Source organism: Ceratotherium simum, chromosome 31 (assembly GCF_057802395.1).
Source record: "Ceratotherium simum simum isolate JZ-2026a chromosome 31, ASM5780239v1, whole genome shotgun sequence".
Classification (NCBI taxonomy): Eukaryota; Metazoa; Chordata; class Mammalia; order Perissodactyla; family Rhinocerotidae; genus Ceratotherium; species Ceratotherium simum.
The window spans coordinates 3,664,768-3,683,768 of record NC_141930.1 but is presented as its reverse complement, the minus strand read 5'-3'; the positions used below and the strand labels follow the sequence as shown (position 1 = coordinate 3,683,768).

General features: G+C 36.6%; 1 protein-coding gene across 2 annotated transcripts in view; it reads left to right on the top strand.

The window, feature by feature from the left end:
* The window catches only part of LRRCC1 (leucine rich repeat and coiled-coil centrosomal protein 1), a 31,904-nt gene extending 14,838 nt beyond the window's left edge, over window positions 1-17,066 (top strand). The window contains exons 10-19 of one of the 2 annotated variants that reach the window (XM_004441141.3): window positions 4,184-4,388; window positions 4,924-5,063; window positions 6,428-6,629; window positions 7,207-7,392; window positions 8,173-8,347; window positions 9,237-9,400; window positions 12,328-12,536; window positions 12,626-12,763; window positions 15,018-15,153; window positions 16,539-17,066. In XM_004441141.3, the coding sequence (XP_004441198.1) occupies window positions 4,184-4,388; window positions 4,924-5,063; window positions 6,428-6,629; window positions 7,207-7,392; window positions 8,173-8,347; window positions 9,237-9,400; window positions 12,328-12,536; window positions 12,626-12,763; window positions 15,018-15,153; window positions 16,539-16,661 (1,678 nt within the window). In that variant the 3' untranslated portion in view covers window positions 16,662-17,066. The remainder of the gene's footprint in view (window positions 1-4,183; window positions 4,389-4,923; window positions 5,064-6,427; window positions 6,630-7,206; window positions 7,393-8,172; window positions 8,348-9,236; window positions 9,401-12,327; window positions 12,537-12,625; window positions 12,764-15,017; window positions 15,154-16,538) is intronic. The other variant, XM_087420384.1, reaches the window with a different exon arrangement.
* Window positions 17,067-19,001: the final 1,935 nt, after the last annotated feature.

Here is a 19,001-nt window from a genome sequence, read left to right as displayed (position 1 = left end):
TGTTTTTCTGCTAATGAGAACTCCTGGGATTTACACTTTTATTAACAACTTGCATATATATCATACATTCGTTGCATGTATGTATGATACATTCCTAGTACTTATGTATCTTATAACTGGAAGTTGTACCTTTTGAACACCTTCCTCCATTTCCGCCTCCTCTGGTAACCAGAAATCAGATCTCTTTTTCTATGAGATTGGTTGTTTTTTGTTTTAGATTTCACATATGAGTGAGATCATACAGTATTTGTCTTTCTCTGTCTGACTTATTTCACTTAGCATAATGCCCTGAAGATCCATCCATGTTGTTGCAAACGGCAAGATTTCCTCGTTTTTTTTAATGGATGAATAATATTCCATTGTGTATATATATATACCACAACTTCTTTATCCATTCATCCATCCATGGACACTTAGATTATGTCCATATCTATCGTAAATAATCCTGCTATGAACAGGGTGGGTGCAGATAACTTTTTGAGTTAGTGTTTTCGTTTCCTTTGGATATAGTCTCAGAAGTGTAATTGCTGGATCATATGGTAGTCATATTTTTAATTTTTTGAGGAACTTCCATACTGTTTCCCATCGTGGCTGCACCAATTTACATTCCCATCAACGGTGCACAAGGGTTTTCTTTTTTCCATATCCTCACTAACATTTGTTATTTCTTGTTTTTTTGATGATAGCCATTGTAACAGGTGTGAGGTGATCTCTCAATGTGGTTTTGACTTGTATTTCCCTAATGACTAGTGATGTTGAGCATCTTTTCATGTACCTGTAGGCCATTCATATATCTCCTTTGGAAAAATGTCTATTCAGGTCATTTGCCCATTTTTTAATTGGATTATTTGGTTTTTTGCTGTTGTATGAGTTCTTTGTATATTTTGAATATTAACCCCTTGTCAGATAGATGGTTTGCGAATTTTTTTTCCATTCCATAGGTTGTCTTTTCACTTTGGTGGTTGTTTCTTTTGCTGTGCAGAACCTTTTTCGTTTGACGTAGTACTACTTGTTTATTTTTTATTTTGTTTCTTGTGCTTTAGATGTCATATCCAAAAAATCGTTACTAAGACCCATGTCAAGGAGCTTATTTTGTATGTTTTCTTCTAGGAGTTTCGTGGTTTCAGGTCCTACACTTAAGTCTTTAGTCCATTTCTAGTTAATTTTTGTGAGTGGTATAAGATGGGGTCTAGTTTCATTCTTTTACATGTGAATATCCAGTTATCTCAACACCGTTTATTGAAGAAACTGTCTTTTCTCCACTGAGTCTTCGTGGCTCCTCTATGGAATATTAGTTGACTGTGTATGCGTGGGTTTATTTCTGGGCTCTGGATTCTGCTGCATTGGCCTCTGTCTGTTTCTACGCCAGTACAGTACCACACTAAAACAGCACTCTCGTTTGCAGTGGGTACATAGGCAGACAGCACAGTGTAATGATAGATGTACAGAGACCCTGTGACCCAGACTCAGGGACAGACAATGGAAGAGAGAGGATATACAGTAGTCCCCGCTTATCCACAGTTTCACTTTTTTTTTTTTTAAAGATTTTATTTATTTATATTTTTCCCCCCCAAAGCCCCAGTAGATAGCTGTATGTCATAGCTGCACATCCTTCCAGTTGCTGTATGTAGGACGCGGCCCCAGCATGGCCGGAGAAGCGGTGCATCGGTGCACGCCCGGGATCCGAACCCGGGCCGCCAGCAGCGGAGTGCACGCACTTAACCGCCAAGCTGCGGGGCCGGCCCCACAGTTTCACTTTTTGAGGTTTCAGTTACCCATGGTCAACCATGGTCCGAAAACATTAAATGGAAAATTCCAGAAATAAACTATTGATAAGTTAAATTGCACTCATTCTGAGTAGTGTGGTGAAATCTTGCTCCGTCCAACGCAGGACGTAGATCATCCCTTTGTCCAGCGTATCCACATTGTATGTGCTACCTGCCCGTTAGTTAGGAAAAAACATAGTATATATAGGATTTGGTACTATTTGAGGTTTCAGGCATCCACTGTGGGTCTTGGAACATATCCCTCATGGATAAAGAGAGACTACTGTATCTTCCTTTTCTTCCAGAAAGATGCAGTTTTATGAGGCAAAACTTGAGTGTTCTAGGAGTTGTTTTATTTTAATTTATTTCTGTTTGCCTGTAATTGAAATTCCTCCCAGATTTTGGCATTATGTTTTCTCCTGTTTTTAGTTGTATGTGTATGAATGTTAGCTTTATTCTGTATTGTAGGTATTATTTAGTGGGATATTAGAGGAAGCTGTGTCTGGGGCTGCCACCCAGACTCCATTTAATTTGGAAAGCTTTGGGGTCATTTCATCTTTCCTTCCTTAACCTCTGTATAATTGTGCTATGTTTCACATGATACATAGTCGTTGTTGTCTTGAAAATTCAGCTTCAGTCTTTTCTGATTCTTTGGAATTAGATCATCATGAATCCTCATATTCCCTTATGTGACTTGGTAGGATCTCTGTATTCATTGTATCTAATACAGGGTCTGGCATCTAGGTATTCACAATGCTATGAGTATGTGTGATCTCAAAACCTGAATCTTCTCTGCTGTGCTTTTAACAACCTATAAGCTCCCGAATCTTTATTATCCATGCCTCCTTGATGAACAGATCTGTTTGTCTAAGTATCCACTAAAAATGCCTTGCCTACGTTGCTCATGTGTCTTAAGATCGGCATGTCCTTAGGTATACTTATCCTGCTCCCTTATTCTATATTCCTTGTCCTAATAAATGGTGTCCCATCCAGTCAGCCACCAAAGCTAGAAATTTAGGAACTGTTTTTTTGCTTCCTTTCTCTTATATCCCACAGCCAATTGGTATTGATATTCTACTTCTTAAAAGATACTGAACTATCTCCTCTACATCCCCAAAGTGTTACCTTGGTTTAGGCCCTTATCTCTTGCTTAGATGATTGCTCGAATTCTACTGATCTGCAGCTTCTCTGCCCTCATCCACCATATAGTCCACAGAGTAAAGTCCAATGCTCTTTCATGTAACATAGCAAACTGTAGTTCAGAGAGTGGAAGGGATGACCAAAAGACCGGTTTGGAGACCACCCTCAAAGGCAAGAGGAGAGGTGGTAAGGACAAGAATTGGAGAAATGACTGTAGTCTAGAAGTTGATGGATATATGGCTTTTTTTCAATTATGGCTTGGAAATTATAGTAGATACATTTAGGAGTGGCTGCCTTGCTCAGCAGTTCCTTCATGAGGCTGTGTCTTTACTATTCGTTGTCCCCTTTTCAAACACAAGACTTGTGTTCTGTCATCAGCTGCCTCTCTGCCTATAATATTGATCGAGACGTGAGCATCTGCCCCCAGGTGGGGAGACATAATGCCTTAGCCCTATGGCCACAGTGATTGGTGCATATGAACCAAACTGGACTAGTCAGAGCCTTTCCTAGAACTCTTCTAAGTTGAGCTACAGAAAGGTAATCTTTTCTGTTTGGTCCTCAGAGCTATTAGAATGTGATCCCAGAGATGTTTGCAGCCATCCTCCTCTCCCCTCCATATGTTATAAAGAAGCCCACAGTAGGAAAAACTGAAACCAGCCTGTAGGGAATCAGAGATAGAGAGTCCTGATGGTGTTGATGTTCTTGGTTTCAGCAGTCCCTCAGAATAGTGCCACCCTATCCTCTGAATTGGTTATGTGGGTCAATAAATTCTCCCTTTTTACTTAAACAGTCATAATCAAAGGGCTCTCTAATACAAAGCTGGGATCAGTACTTAGTGTCTGGGGAAGATACAGGGAAGTCAGAGGGATCTATTCTTCTATCACTTTTCTCACATAGCTTTTCAAATGTATCCATGTCTGTTCCCTCTGCTAGACCTTGACGTGAAGGATAGGCTGTATCTTAGTCATCTTGCTTGCTTTTAAGCCCACACAATGCCTGAAACAAATTAGTGTTTATAAAGTTTTGCTGTTGAATCGTCAGGTTCACATCAGATAAAGTTTCATTAGTTTATGTAGCCATGTTTTCCCTCTTGACACAGTGTCAGTTTCAGGGATGGGAGAGAGGCATATTGTACTGTTTTTCAGCCACTTTTAATCTAATGAGAGTTTGAAACATACTTCAAATCTTCCTCTCTACTGTAACCTTTAAATTAACTACAGTTTTTATCCGTTTTATGTGCATAATATACTTAAAGCCACATTTGATTTCTGCTTTAGGCTAAAGGAAATTATTTTTAAAGAGAGAAATTCCAAAGCACAACTTGAAGTTATGGTTCACAGACTTCAAAGTGAAATAAAGAAACTAACTATTGAATTAATTAAAGCAAGAAATCAACAAGAGGATCACATTAGACACTTAAGAACCCTGGAAAACGCATTAGAAAAGATGGAGAGGCAAAAACGGCAGCAGCAGGCAGCACAGGTATTTCTGTTTGAGTTTGTCAGTCACATAACTAACACAAATTCAGGGCTTCTATCCTGAAACAGATTCTACCGTTATGTAGTAAATGCCAAAGGTGTTAAGCCATATGGAAAAATTAACTTCAATGTAGCAGTAAGGTAACCTGTGGGATTATTTCTGAATTGAGGCTACTAGCGCTCACAAAGCAGCTGTAAGAGTTGGTGGAAATGTGGCAGGTTGTTGGGCTTGTGCTCTGAGAGAGCCGGTTTTTGAAAGTCTCTTTGGAGGGCTTGAAGGTGTTTCATTTTCATGCAGGCTAAATGGAAATCATCGTTAGGATCTGTGATGCAAGTAAGCAGTAGTTAATGCCCGTGTATGATTCTTCCAGGGCTATACTTTATGTGAGCATAGCATCATTAATTTAATAAATTTTGAAAATCAACTTAGTCCCCTAGGTCCTGTTATTTAGAAGGTACTTTTCTTTGTGGAACTGGCATTAAAATAGAAGCAGGAGAGATTATTATCTAAATACTGTACGTGTGTGTATTTTACTCAGATGCGACTTATCCAAGAGGTGGAGCTCAAAGCTGCAGCTGCTGATACAGAAATAAACTTACTTAGAACTTCCCTTCATCAAGAAAAGGAACAAGTGCAACAGCTTCATGAACTTCTTGCATTGAAAGAACAAGAACACAGGTAAATGAAAAATGTATCAGGAAATATTGACATTTAAAAATAGGAAAGAAAGCTACTTGGTTCTCCGCTCCCCCTCCCCCATAACTAGGCAGTGATTGAGCAGTAGTGAAGTCTGACAGAGTTCACTCGCGCATTAGAATCACTCTTACAGTGAGCGCTAGTGGCTTAGAAACAGATAGGTGACTTGATTGAGGTATGGGCTTATTAACAGTTAAGCTTGATTTTGTATTTCTCCAAACCCAACCAAAAGTCCATCATTGTAATAGGAAGAAAACTGTTTTAATTGACCTCCAAGTAACTACTTGTTAAATTAAGCAGTATTCTTTATTCCTCTGAAGCAGGGGTCAGTGAAGGGCCAGATAGACGATATTTCAGGCTTTGCAGGCCATACCTAACTATACTTTTATAGCTTAAAAGTAGCATAGACAATACGTAAATGAGTGGGCATGACTGTGTTCCAGTAAAAGTTTATTTCCAAAAAAAGGATAGCAGGCCAGATTGGGCCCACAGGCTGTAGTTTGCCAACCCCTGCTCTATAGAGTCCATAGTAATTTGAACACTTTCAGCTAGTTGTCTGCTTACTGCTCTACCAACCAATGGAATTGTATCATTGCCATGGGTTAATTGTGTTTGTTCCCAAACCTGTTTTGTTTTTGTCCTTATACAAATTAAATTTTTAATGTATAAATTGGATTCTGATGCTCTAGGGAGAATTGTCATCATATGTGTGGGCAGGACACCTATAAAAGATTGGGGGGAAATAATCACGAAAATCTAAAATTTTGCACTTAGTTTCCTCTACAAGTATCTTTTAACTTATGGTTCTAGTTTAGAGAAACCAAACTGGAAGTAACAGATTTTGTATTATGGCTTTGATTTATTCTGGAAAAATTCTGGAGAACTCTAAACAATGAACTCATATTTAAATAAAAAACTGGCTCTATATCAAAAGATTGGTGAATAATTTCACACTGTAACTGATTTTTTCTATTAACCAACCACTGGTACCAGTCAGATTGCATTTATTGTATGTCAGAGACTCAGCTGAAGCAGAAGATGCAGTGAAGCAGAACTTGACTTCTACAAATGCACCTTAAGCATTTTAGAAGCCATAGAATCTGAACCATCTCAATGAAGTTAAGATTTGACATACTCCTCTTAACCTCATCACCACTGCATATACAATCAAAGAAAACTCGTATTCTTTCTGTCTCTACCATCCTATGCCCAGTTTCTGGGTTTGAAAGTAAAGAGCTAATCTTAAATTAACAATAGGAACTATAGCATATTTAGTAACTAAAGACCTTTAAAGTTTTTCTTACAGGTAAACAGCATCCTATGATTTTAATTGTTTTTCATTCCAGGAAAGAACTTGAAACAAGAGAGTTTTTTAGTGAAGCTGACTTCCAGGAAGCCTTAGCTAAAGAAATAGCTAAAGAAGAGAGAAAGCATGAGCAAGAAATAAAAGAATACCAAGAAAAAGTTGATGTATTAAACCAACAATATATGGATTTAGAAAATGAATTCCGTATTGCTTTAACTGTTGAAGCCAGAAGATTTAAAGATGTAAGAATTGGCATCTAGCTTTTTATTGAAAACAGCATCAGCAAGATATGGTTTTATGAGAAGACTGCATTTTAGCATTCGAGCTCTATTTACATGTTGGCTATATGACCTTAAACAAATTAAATTCTTAGAGCCTTAGTTTCTTCACATAAATAATAGCTATTCTTCAATGCTGTTGCAAAAACAACAGAGATTATAAATGGTCAAGTAAAGAGAGCACTGGAATGGTGATTGGGAAACCTGAATCCTCTCCTGTTACTATAGAACAGAGATTGGCAAACGAAAGCCCCTGGGCTGTATTTGGCCCACTGCCTGTCTTTGTAAATATCGTTTTATTAGAACACAGCCATGCTCATTTGTTTTCATATTGTCTGTGGCTGCTTTTGTGTATAACAGCAGAGTTGAGTATTTGCCACACAAACCATATGGCCTAGCCGGCAAAGCCAATTATCTGTGAGTTTTATTCTTTTGCTAAAACCCTGTGATTCTAAAAATGAAAGAAGTAAGCTGTTTGCAGAAACAAATATTTTCTAAGTATTTGGAGAACTGCTATTTATAATGCAATTTTGAAATATAGGTTAAAGATGGTTTTGAAAATGTTGCAACTGAGTTAGCAAAGAGCAAACATGCTCTTGTTTGGGCTCAACGAAAGGAAAATGAGTCTTCCTCTTTAATTAAAGATCTGACCTGTATGGTGAAGGAACAAAAAGCAAAACTTGCAGAAGTTTCCAAATTGAAACAAGAAACAGCAGCAAATTTACAGGTAAGATATTGTCACTTTATATTTCCTTTTTAATTTTTTACATCATTTCCTCAAATGTATTGAGATGATTTTAGGAAGTACACAATTATGAACTTTTAAATAATACTAATTGTGTATTTGACGTGAATTGGAAAAGTAATACAACTAGGAGGTTTAACCATGATTTCACAGATTGTGTTGCTTAAACTAAAATAGTGTTTAGGTAAAATAAGTGAATTAATTTTAAGAAACATACTAAGTAAATAGGTGCCAGTTGTATAGTGATACAGCAAAAATTGTGATGGTGACACTCAAAAGGTTGAAGCTCAGGAAATACCACGTGAATTGCTGGTATTAATTTTTTGGTGGTAGTGGTTGTTTTTAGATAGACCCAGCTCTAATTTTTAAATTAATTTCTTTATTGCTATCTCAGTTTTAAACATTATTGATATTTTGCCTGCGAGAACTTACTTCCTGAAAGAGACCTTTAGACTATTGATATAAATGCTTGGTGAGAAATTTTGAGTATTACATGTGTAGTTGCTCTGTTAAGAAATTAGAATAAAATTCAGAGTGTTTAAAGGAGTGCCCTCTTAAAATTTGACTTTTTATTTCATGACCTACATTTATCTTTGTTAATAAAATTAAAACTTTTTCTGATGTAAAATTTAGGAACATTTACTTTGTATTTGCTTAAATAACATTTTGTCTCATTATAAAATGCAAAAATAGACAATAAAGAAGCACTAAAATATAATAATTACTTTGCATTTTTTTTCAATGTTTTTTGGGGGTATACAGAATCAAATCAACACGCTTGAAATTTTGATTGAAGATGACAAGCAGAAGAGTATTCAAATAGAGCTTCTCAAGCATGAAAAAGTCCAGCTTATTTCCGAGCTAGCAGCCAAGGAATCACTAATTTATGGTTTAAGGACAGAAAGAAAAGTATGGGGACATGAGCTGGCACAACAGGGTAAAATTCTCAAATTTTCAAAGGGAAAATACCCCATTCTTCTAAACCAACAAATCTGGGTATTGGAGAGAAAAGGAAGGGCTTAACTTGGGCTAGACACACCAAGAGAGAAGGTGACACTTTATATGGAAAGATAAGTAGGCATTTGCCAGCCAAACAGGAATAAAAGCCTCTTAGGAAATGGGAAATAGTTTATTACACCAATTATGAAGTTACAGCTCTGATTATCTGGTTTTAGTTTTCTTCCCAATATAATTTGGTTACTTTTCTGAACAGGTACACCTTTACAATGCTACAAGTGAGTAAGTCGTAGAAAATAATTCTTTCTTATACAATGATTTTAAATTATTTTACATTATGCAGCATTCAAGTTTTTCTAAAACTGTTGGTAACATTTCTCTTGTGATGCATGGAGAAATGTGAAATAGCATATGAATGAAAACCACTTTAGGTTTAGGTAAACTTACTCTCAGTCTCATTCCCTTTCCCATCACTATAAAGCAAGAGAGATGTACTGTTTTATAGCATTCATAGATCTTTTACTAATTATGAATAGCTAGATGTTGGTCTCAGTGGAGCGTTGCTCATTTGTTCGTTCCATGTAGGAATCTTTGATATGATTTTGTTTGTTTGAACGCCATAACACTTCCAATTACATATGACGTGTCTAAGTCACTTGTTCTTGATGTGTGGCTTTAGGTTTTCAGGTAGCCACGGGTGTTTAGAAGGCTTTGTTTGCTCTTGCCCTTTCCTCTTAATGTGGTGCTATTATACATTTTTTTTTATTTAGTTTTTCTTACTGTATTTTAGATTGTTAAAGTAGATGTTCATAGAATACAAATCCTCCAAGGTCTTCTAAAGTTTGTTACTGATAGTGTTTGTTTCTTAGGATCTTCTCTAGCCAAAAATCGTGGGAAACTAGAGGGTCAAATTGAAAGTTTACGTAGAGAGAATGAATCTCTGCGAAAGGCAAATGAACGTGATAATGATGCATTAAGAATTAAGTGCAAAATCATAGAAGACCAAACTGAAACCATTGGAAAATTAAAACTTGTAAGTTTGACATTTTATTTTGGCAAAAGAGCATATGGCAGGTTTGAAAATCTGTGGATCAAAGTATCCAGTAAATATTTGTCTCAATGAATCTCAACTGTTGTGGAATTTAGGACAGATTAACATGTGTTTTCTTTTATAATATTTGCCACTTTGCTTTTAAAAGTGCTATATGACATTTATTTATTAACTTGAAATTACTTTTAGTTCAAAATTTTATGGAGAATGTTGTTATGGCCCTTTGAAATAACTGGAAGTAGTGTCAATAAAGGGTTAGGAATCACAAGAAAATTAATGTTTTACATGTTTAAAATATCCTTTTAAACCATTGTTTAGTATCTCCCAGTATTGCTAAATCACTTCTCAAAACTATGAGAAACTACATTTAAAAGTATATGAATAGATTGTAAAGGATTCATGCTTGTTCCCAAGGGAAACCATTTTTATTGTCCTCTTCAATATGGCCTGTCTTCAGAGAGAAGACTAACAGTATCTCCCGTGAAGATTCTGCAGAGAAATTTTCTGAAAGTTACCCTGAGCACTGAATCCAGGTTTAAGTCCAGTATTTTCTTCTAGAGATTATCTCTTAAAGTGTAAAAATAACTGAGAAAAGGGTTAAGAAACTTCTGAATGGGATTATCACCCATAAAGTTAAGAACTCTTTCTTTAGAGTAATTCTAACTACCTAAGACTTGATTTTTTTTCATAGTCATTTTTAAGAAACTCCTTCAGAAATTCATCAAGTAAGGAAAATAAGAAACGTGTGTATCACCATGTTGCTGTTTCCATAGCTAGATTTAGGCTATGAATGCTTGAACTGTATTACCCAAAACAGTGACATTGATGCTCACTCAACTGCAGTTTTGGTTCCAGTCTATCTAAAATTTCAAATATATCTGTTATATGTGCCAACCTGCACTGAAAATTATTATTGAAAGTTTTTAACAGTAAGCCTTTTTTCTTGTTTTAAAAATCTAGCCAAGCATATTTTCTTTTGAGTTAAGCTAAATATGAAACAGAAAGACTTGCAATTTGCTTTTAAATTTCACAAGGCAAAGCAGGTAACACTCTCAGTATAATACACTGTGTCTGACTACTTCCACAGTAAGACTGCTGCCTTCTTATCAGTCTCTGAGCAGTTTTGGAAGGAAATGACTAGTAGTGAATGACATAATAGAACCAAAAAATAGATGAGTTTTAATTTTAGATTTTTGGTTAAAAAAAAATTGTTTTCAGATTTTCAACCCAACCTATTTTTTTCATAGTTCAGTTCATGTACTTTAAAGAACATCATATCAGCCTCAAATATATGAGCATTAATGGTGTTTTCCAACTAATCACATAACATACAGAGATAGCTAGGCATAATTTCTTTCATCATAGCTAATAACTTAAAGGAATAATGACCTAATCTACAAAATTTGTAGTTTGATGTTTTCAATTAAGTAGATTATAGTTAGCTTCTGACTATGGAACTCAGAAACAGAAATTTTTTTGAAATTCTGTATCTTCCCCATGTATTATTTTTCTACTTTTTAGTATGTATGGATCACAAGTCTCTGATGCTGCAATGTTATTCTTTTTATTAATAGGAGTATTTCATAAGAATCTTTTATAGCTTTTGTGGATTCCTGGTAATATGTGTCAAGACTGCCCACTCTGAAGTATTCCAGAAGGTCGTGGGGTGAAAATAAACAATTCTGGACTCCTATGCACATGTTGGTCTAGACTAGAAGACTATCTGACATCTTTGCTTAGAATTTTTAGATATATAACACACTGAGGGGCCGGCCCCGTGGCTTGGCGGTTAAGTGCGCGCGCTCCACTGCTGGCGGCCCGGGTTCGGATCCCGGGCGCACACTGGCGCACCGCTTGTCCCGCCATGCTGAGGCCGCGTCCCACATACAGCAACTAGAAGGATGTGCAGCTATGACATACAACTATCTACTGGGGCTTTGGGGGAAAAAAAAAATAAATAAAATTATTAAAAAAAAATAAATAAATAACACACTGAGGAATTGACCACATTCTTTATAGAACTTATGAATCCATACTTACAGTAGACTTGTCAAGTATTTGTTTGTTTGCCTCCATCTTCTTCCCAAAAGGAAAAAAAGGCAAGGTGGGGCAGGGGAAACAGGTAACAATAAGAACTACCAGTTTTCTCACCTTAAGAGACTGATGTCAGTAGTTGGTGTATGGCTCAGCTGTTCCAGAGTCCAGGCATGCCCCGTAAAGCAAGCAGTGTTCATTGGAATAAATAACCCACATGAGGCCTCATACCGGCGAACATTTCACAGTGCATAAGGTGGTTTGATCTTTCTTTCATTATCCTCTGAGTTGTAGTATGCAAGTATAGGATGAAATCTGACTCATAATGCAGAAGATATGATAAAAGGAAGTTTTGGAGCCTCTAAACCCTATTTTCATGCAACAGTTTAATAGTGATGAAATCATACTTTAAAGTATTTGCTCATCCTAATGAAGAAAACACTTCTGTTTAGTTCAGTAGAAATAGCAGTTTAATTTGTGCCGTACATAAACAGTGCTGTGTTGCTGTCAGCCACCTAGAGTTTTCATTCTGTTTCTGTCAGAAAGCGTAGATCTTTTCATATGCAGAATTATGTTAATTCAAAATTTTTATTGTGCTGCTTTCTTTTCCTTCTACTCTCTCTCTGATAATTACTAACTTACTAAAATAAAAAGGATAAATAGAACAAAAATTTTGTCTTAATAGCACTCAAAACAGTAGTGATGTTTCTTATTGATTGTGATGAAAAATGTTCCGTAAATCTTTTCTAAAACAGTTACTGAACATTCGATTTATTTTTTAATCTGTAGTTTTTATAATAATTTTAAACCATACTTAATTAGGAAATGAGACATCAAGGATTCATAAAAATGAAGTACTAATTTTTTTCTTGAAGTGTTTACAGGAAAGAGAGGAGCAAATCAAAATATTACAGGAAAAGATCACTGAAATACAAAAATGTACTCAAGAACAACTTGACGAAAAATCTTCACAACTGGATGACATAATTGAGAAACTAGAAAAACACAGTGAAAGAAGAGAAAAATTAAAACAGCAGTTGAAAGTAAAGGAATTAGAACTTGAAGAAATTAGAAAAGCTTACAGGTATTATACAGTATTTCCCATAGAAAAATAAAATGTAGCTTAATAGTTTCATATCACAATTTTATTAAAATTCTTTCTTCTTGTATTAGCACACTTAATCAGAAGTGGCATGATAAAGGAGAGCTTCTCAGTCATCTTGAAATGCAAGTGAAAGAAGTGAAAGAAAAATTTGAAAACAAAGAAAAGAAACTTAGAGCGGAAAGAGACAAAAGTATTGAGCTACAAAAGTAAGCGTTACGTTCCCAAGTATGTGGGATATCTTTAAACATAAACACTGAATTGATGTAGGTGAGAGATGTAGAGAGAAAGAAGGGCTAAAACCCGTGGACGTGGTTATTTGCCAAGTACTGTATTTCCATTCCATCTAGAAAATGAGAGTAATAATAGTTTCTACCTTAAGTGTGTATGGTGAGGTGTAACTTTTCTGTGTGTGTATTTATGTGTATGTGGCTTGTCTGAGTTTAGTACTTAAACAGTCCCTGACACGTATGTATGAATATTTTGTTATTCCTGTGGTTACTGGTTTCAAACTCTGAATGGAAGCAGCCAGTGATATTGTTGGCTGTTGTGTGTGGAGTTGAGAGGAGGAGGTCCCCGGATTGCTGGGGCAGTGAGCTCCCGAAGGAGCTGGAGCAGATATAGGGAGCAGTTGGCCTGCACAGGCTGAGGCTGAGAGCTGATTTTAAAGAAGGGGAAGAAAATGTGTACCTGCAGGCCATGGCTGTGTGGATTTTATAGAATTTTTTAGAGGAAATGAAGGTTTTATCTCATAAACTATGACTAGACTTGTTAAAATAATTTATAAAGGTGACTGAGTTGAAAAATAGGTAGCATGGTTTAACGATCGGTTCTTGTGTCGAGATATAGAGTGGTATAGATGACGTGGCATATAGATAGTCCAAAAACCTCATATAGAGATAGGTTCCCATTATATCACATCTAATAGAACCTGGAATTTGCTTTCTTATATTTTAGCTCACTGTAAATGGAAAACTGTTAGCATACCCTACAGAAAGTTTTGATTAATAGTACAGTACTTATTTATCTGCTAATGGACACTTTTCCACTTTGCTTTCAACCAAGCACTAATACAGGGACCTTGGCTTGGAAACTGTTGCAATTTTCTCTCCTGCCAGTCAGAACTTTGCAATTTAGAGTCCTTTAGATCCTAAAAGAAACAAGCATTTCCTATATATAGCAATTCCTAAACTTAATAAAAGTCATAAAGCTTGACAATTTTTAGAATCTCTTATTGTTTACCTTGTCATTAGTAGCAAAACAATAAAGACCTGATTTTATACATTAATGCCTTTATGAGTAAAACTGCCATGTATATATATATATTTTTGCGGGGGTGGGGCAAGACTAGCCCTGAGCTAACATCTGATGCCAATCCTCTTCTTTTTGCTGAGGAAGATTGGGCCTGGGCTAACATCCGTGCCTATCTTCCTCTACTTTATATGGGACGCCACCACAGCATGGCTTGACAAGCAGTGTGTTGGTCTGTGCCCGGGATCCGCACCTGCGAACCCTGGGCCACCCAAGTAGAGTGCATGAACTTAACCACTATGCCACCAGGCCAGCCCCTATATATGATTTTTAATATAATGGAATTTTAATAAAATAAGCAAATTATTGTTAATAAAAACATTTTACTTGTATAGCTTTTTATAATATACAAATTTTATAAATTATATAATATATAAATTATATATAATATATAAATTTCTTATATCTTATTTTGAACCCAGCAGTAATTCCATGAGATTGGCAACACAAACAGGATCATCCTATTGATAAAATTGAAAAACTTAATGTAGAGTTTGTGACTTGCCCTTAGTCACATGGCTACTAAGTGTTGCAGCTGGGCATAAAAGAGAGGCTTTTGATTCGTGATCCTAAAGTTCAGTCCGCTATTACTTTGGGCTATGCCAAAACCAGAAAATATGTTCATTATGGACTTAACGTTTTTAATTAAGTTATTCATATTTAATATAAAGGAATTTTTGTTTTGCCTCTAAGAAACTTTTAGCACTAAAATTTTTTGAATACTGTTTAATGTGTCTATTAACATAGGGAAGTCAGGCATAGATGTTTATAAACTTATACCTGCCTATAGTATACACTTCTCAAATTATTGTCCCACTGCGAGTACATGGAGAAAGACAGATTGACAGTGGTCATCTGTGAAGGTGCTTATAAACCATGTCCTTAGACTCAAAATAAATGAGAATCAGAGACCTATAACTTTCAGAGTATGAAAGTGTGACAAACTTTCCCTGATGTTACCCTACCCTGTTCTGTTACTAATGGATTCTGCTGGATGATGAACTACTTTATCTTTAGTTATCCGGGATAGCCCTTCCCTATTTAATGGAATTATGCTTCCATTAAAATATAAATATAAGAGCTGCCATCTAAGAAGAAAAAACATCCTAATTTTTATACACAGAAAAATGGTGGTTTTGTTTTGTTTTTAAGGGATGCAATGGAAAAGCTTCATAGTATGGATGATGCCTTTAAAAAACAAGTGGAAGCAATTGTGGAAGCTCATCAGGCTGAAATAGTACAGCTGGCAAGTGAGAAGCAGAAGTACATTGATTCTGCAAATTTCAAGGTACTGTAAGTAAAATTCCCATTGATAATCAGTATTCAATTGTTATAGCTAAGTAAATTGGATCTTTGAGAATTATAAAGAGAAAAGGCAGCATGATGTAATGACTACATAGATATGAAGAATGTTGCCAAAACTGTGAAGAAGCCAGGCCAAAATGTTGGTAGTACTTATATTAGTTGTAGAATACAATTCTAATGAAACTGGAATTGTCAGTGTGATCCTGATGTGCACCTGATGCCTGATCTCTGGATAGAAACTGCCGTATCCCAAACCAGCCTCGGATGGAAGCCCTTTGCTTACACACAGGAAGATGAGAGTGTGAATGTATTACATACAGTCCATCACTGTCTTGGGAAAAGTTCCTACAGAGTACTTTATTATTTAGGTTCAAGACTGTCAAGTTTATCATTTTAATATCATGAGAAAAGAATGAGTTTAAGGTGATGCTAAATCAGAATCACCTGTGGCACTTTTTAGTACTACACATGCATGAGGTTCCTCTGCAGAGACTTTCATTCACTAAGTCTGGGGTCAGACCTGGCCAAGTTTAAAACTCAGCCAGTGATTCTGATATGATCCCTCTGTAGAGATCCACGAGACTGAGGGGACAGTTGTGAATTTCCATTTGTCCCTGATTTTCAAGTGGCAGTAAGAAACTGTTATATCTGGAGGACTGGAGATTCAGAAATCAGCAACTTGAAGAGTTCAGCAACAGAAAGGGGAAGTGACACTCCGTAAGGTTATGATCAAGGTCGTGTGATTGGCCAGCGTCACCTCCAGGAGTCTGTGTGAAGAGAAATTAATAGCGTCAAATACAGAGAATCCTAGGAGAATGTCGGTTAGGAATAAGTGATAAAATGATCTCTCAAAAAGACGGTAATTTCGAACCACCAAAAGCAGTTCAAGAGCTGTAGCGGGGACTGGATTACAGTGTTTCTTTGGGAAGGGAGGTTATTGCAGTTTTCAGGGTCTGTGAGGACCTGGTGTTTAAGTTGAACTCGTGACTCAGCATGCATAAGCAGTGCAGGACGCTGGAAAGATTACGTCAGAAAACTGGGTTTCTGTCTAGATGTGCTCCTGAGAAGCTGCACAACCTTAAACAAATTTTCTGAGCTCCAAAATAGAGTAAAAATAAATTACCACGTGTTCATCACAAGAACCTCTGAGAAACAGATGATACACCACGTGAGTCCTCTGTATACAGCGTAAACGTTGTTCTCCACGTTAGTATTTGAACAAGGTACATTTTACTAACCTCTTTGCTTTTAAATGAATATCACTGATTATAACGTGCATAAGTTTAAATTTTTGACTTTTTTCTTTCAGAATGTATTTAAAAAAATTTTTTAAGAAACTGAAATGCTGTAAAATTTGTGTTGATTTAGGTTCATCAAGTTGAGGAAGAAATGCGTGGACTTCTGGAAGAAACATACAAGAACAAAAAAGCAATGGAAGAAAAGATTAAGCAACTTGCTTTTGCTCTGAATGCAATTCAGCAAGAAATGTAATGGTTCTGAGAACAAATTTAATTGAAATGGACCAGCAGACTTATTGTAAAAATGATTAAATATTGTAACAGTAGTAACTGCTATGACTTTGAAATGTCTTTTTCTACACATTTCATCTGATTATATTTTAAAAGACTTGTGATCAAGTATTTATTAATTGTATATGTAGGTTTTTATAATAAATTGTTCATAATTATGTGTAGTAGAAAAACCTGTCAAAATAGCTCAACTTAATACACTTTTTCTTGTTTCTGTGCTATACGTTTGGTAATTACACATGTGCCTCCAGCTATGTAAATGAAAATTAAGATTAGTATTTTGACTATATGAGGGAAAGTATTTTAATCATTGTTGTTACCTTATTGTGTTGATGAAGAAATAATTATATTTGTTGGTTGTCCTTTAGTTGATGTAGCGCCATTCTTTTAAAATGCTCATAAATGTAGCCAAAAGTATTTGAAATCTGTGTGATAAGAGATGTGGCATTCTTAAGAAAGCACATGTAGCCATCTCCACATCACTCATACTGACCCCTTTTTTATAATGCATATGACTTTTTCATTAAAGGTTACATTTAAGTTTTTATAAACATTATCTGTTCCTCAAGAGGAACACTTCTGTTCTACCCTCATTTTCTCATTTTCCCTTTTTTTTTTTTTGTGAGGAGATCAGCCCTGTGCTAACATCCGCCAATCCTCCTCTTTTTGCCGAGGAAGACGGCCCTGGGCTAACATCCGTGCCCATCCTCCTCCACTTTATATGGGACGCCGCCACAGCATGGCTTGCCAAAGCAGTGCGTCGGTGCGCTCCCGGGATCCGAACCAGCGAACCCCGGGCCGCCGCAGCGGAGCGCGCGCACCCAACTGCTTGTGCCACCAGGCCAGCCCCTTCTCATTTTCCCTTTTAATCACTGTATATGAAGAGAATTCTTATGTTACAACTGGAAACGGTTTTTTCATTTTATATCAGGTCATTTATTACTGTTTCACCTTTGTCATCTCTTACACTCTCTGTATGCAGAACAAAAGTCTAAAGACTATTCTTACTATTTTTAAAAGAGAATCTAATACCACATTTTTAACTAACAGCTGGTGAACTAAGTTTTAAAAATTAAATGGAATCAGGAAAGATGTAAATGCTTCTAAAAGAGAGGGCCCCATTTCATTATAGGCAGGCTTCATAGTGAAATCTATGGGACAACATCAAACATGCCAACATGTGTAATGGAAGCCAGGGGAGGAGAGGCATAAGAAATATTTAGAAAAATAATAGCTGAAAACTTCCTAAATTTGATGAAAAAGATTAACCTACAGATCCAAGGATTTCAATAAAACCCAGGATAAACACAAAGAGAACCACACTTAGGCACTTTATAGTCAAACTTTGGGGAAAATCTTGAAAGCAGCAATAAAATATGATTTATCTCATGTAGAGGAACAATATGATTAACAGCTGACTTAACCAAAAACAATGGAGGCCAGAAGGCAGTGAATGACTGTCTTGACGTGAGTACAGCCATGTTTGGCTGGTCCATGAACCTACAGCCACCAGCACACAAAGAAATATAAAGCAGCTTTCTGTGTGATGGGAACTGGCCCTTCTCCCACAGAGATAGTTGCAATTTGTGAGATTACAAGACTGGGCGTCCGTGCCGTGCTAGGACACTAACCAAGGAGCTCAATGCACGTACACTACTGATAACCATTTGTGCATGAGAACACCAAATGCTTACTCTGGAGATTACTCATACTATATAAGCTGCTGGAAACGGGGGCCTGATGAGAGTCTGGCCTGTTGGGGGGGACCCCTGCCCAGGACCTCTTTCGATCGGCACTCCCGCCTAGCCCTGTCAGTTAAAGGGACTCTCCCCCGTGTAATGGCGTGGATGTTGTAAGTACCCGGTCTGATGTTTCTCCATCAATCTGATGTTTCTCTTTTTCGATCAATCTGATGTTGTTTCCTCTTTTTATTGATTTATTTGGATGTTATAAGTACCCAGTCTGATGTTTCTTTGGATACAGGTACTTTCTGTATTCTCCATATCTATTTGCTAACTTTCGCCTTTGCCCTTCCTTATATAATAAAGTGTGCATTCAGTCCATTCGTTTGGGTTGGAAAGCTCCTTTTTATGTCTCCAATGGAATCCATCGAACCTCTTACAACAGAAAACAGGATTCAATTAAGGAGATGGCTTTCCTGTTCAAACAAAAGGTAACTGAAACCAAGGTTAAATGTCTCGGGTGGGAAGACCCTCCCTTCTGTGTTTTGGTTTCGGAGTGGACTGGCGGGTCTGGTCTCTGTGAATCTTGGGACATTCAGTTGCGCCGACATAAACCAGTA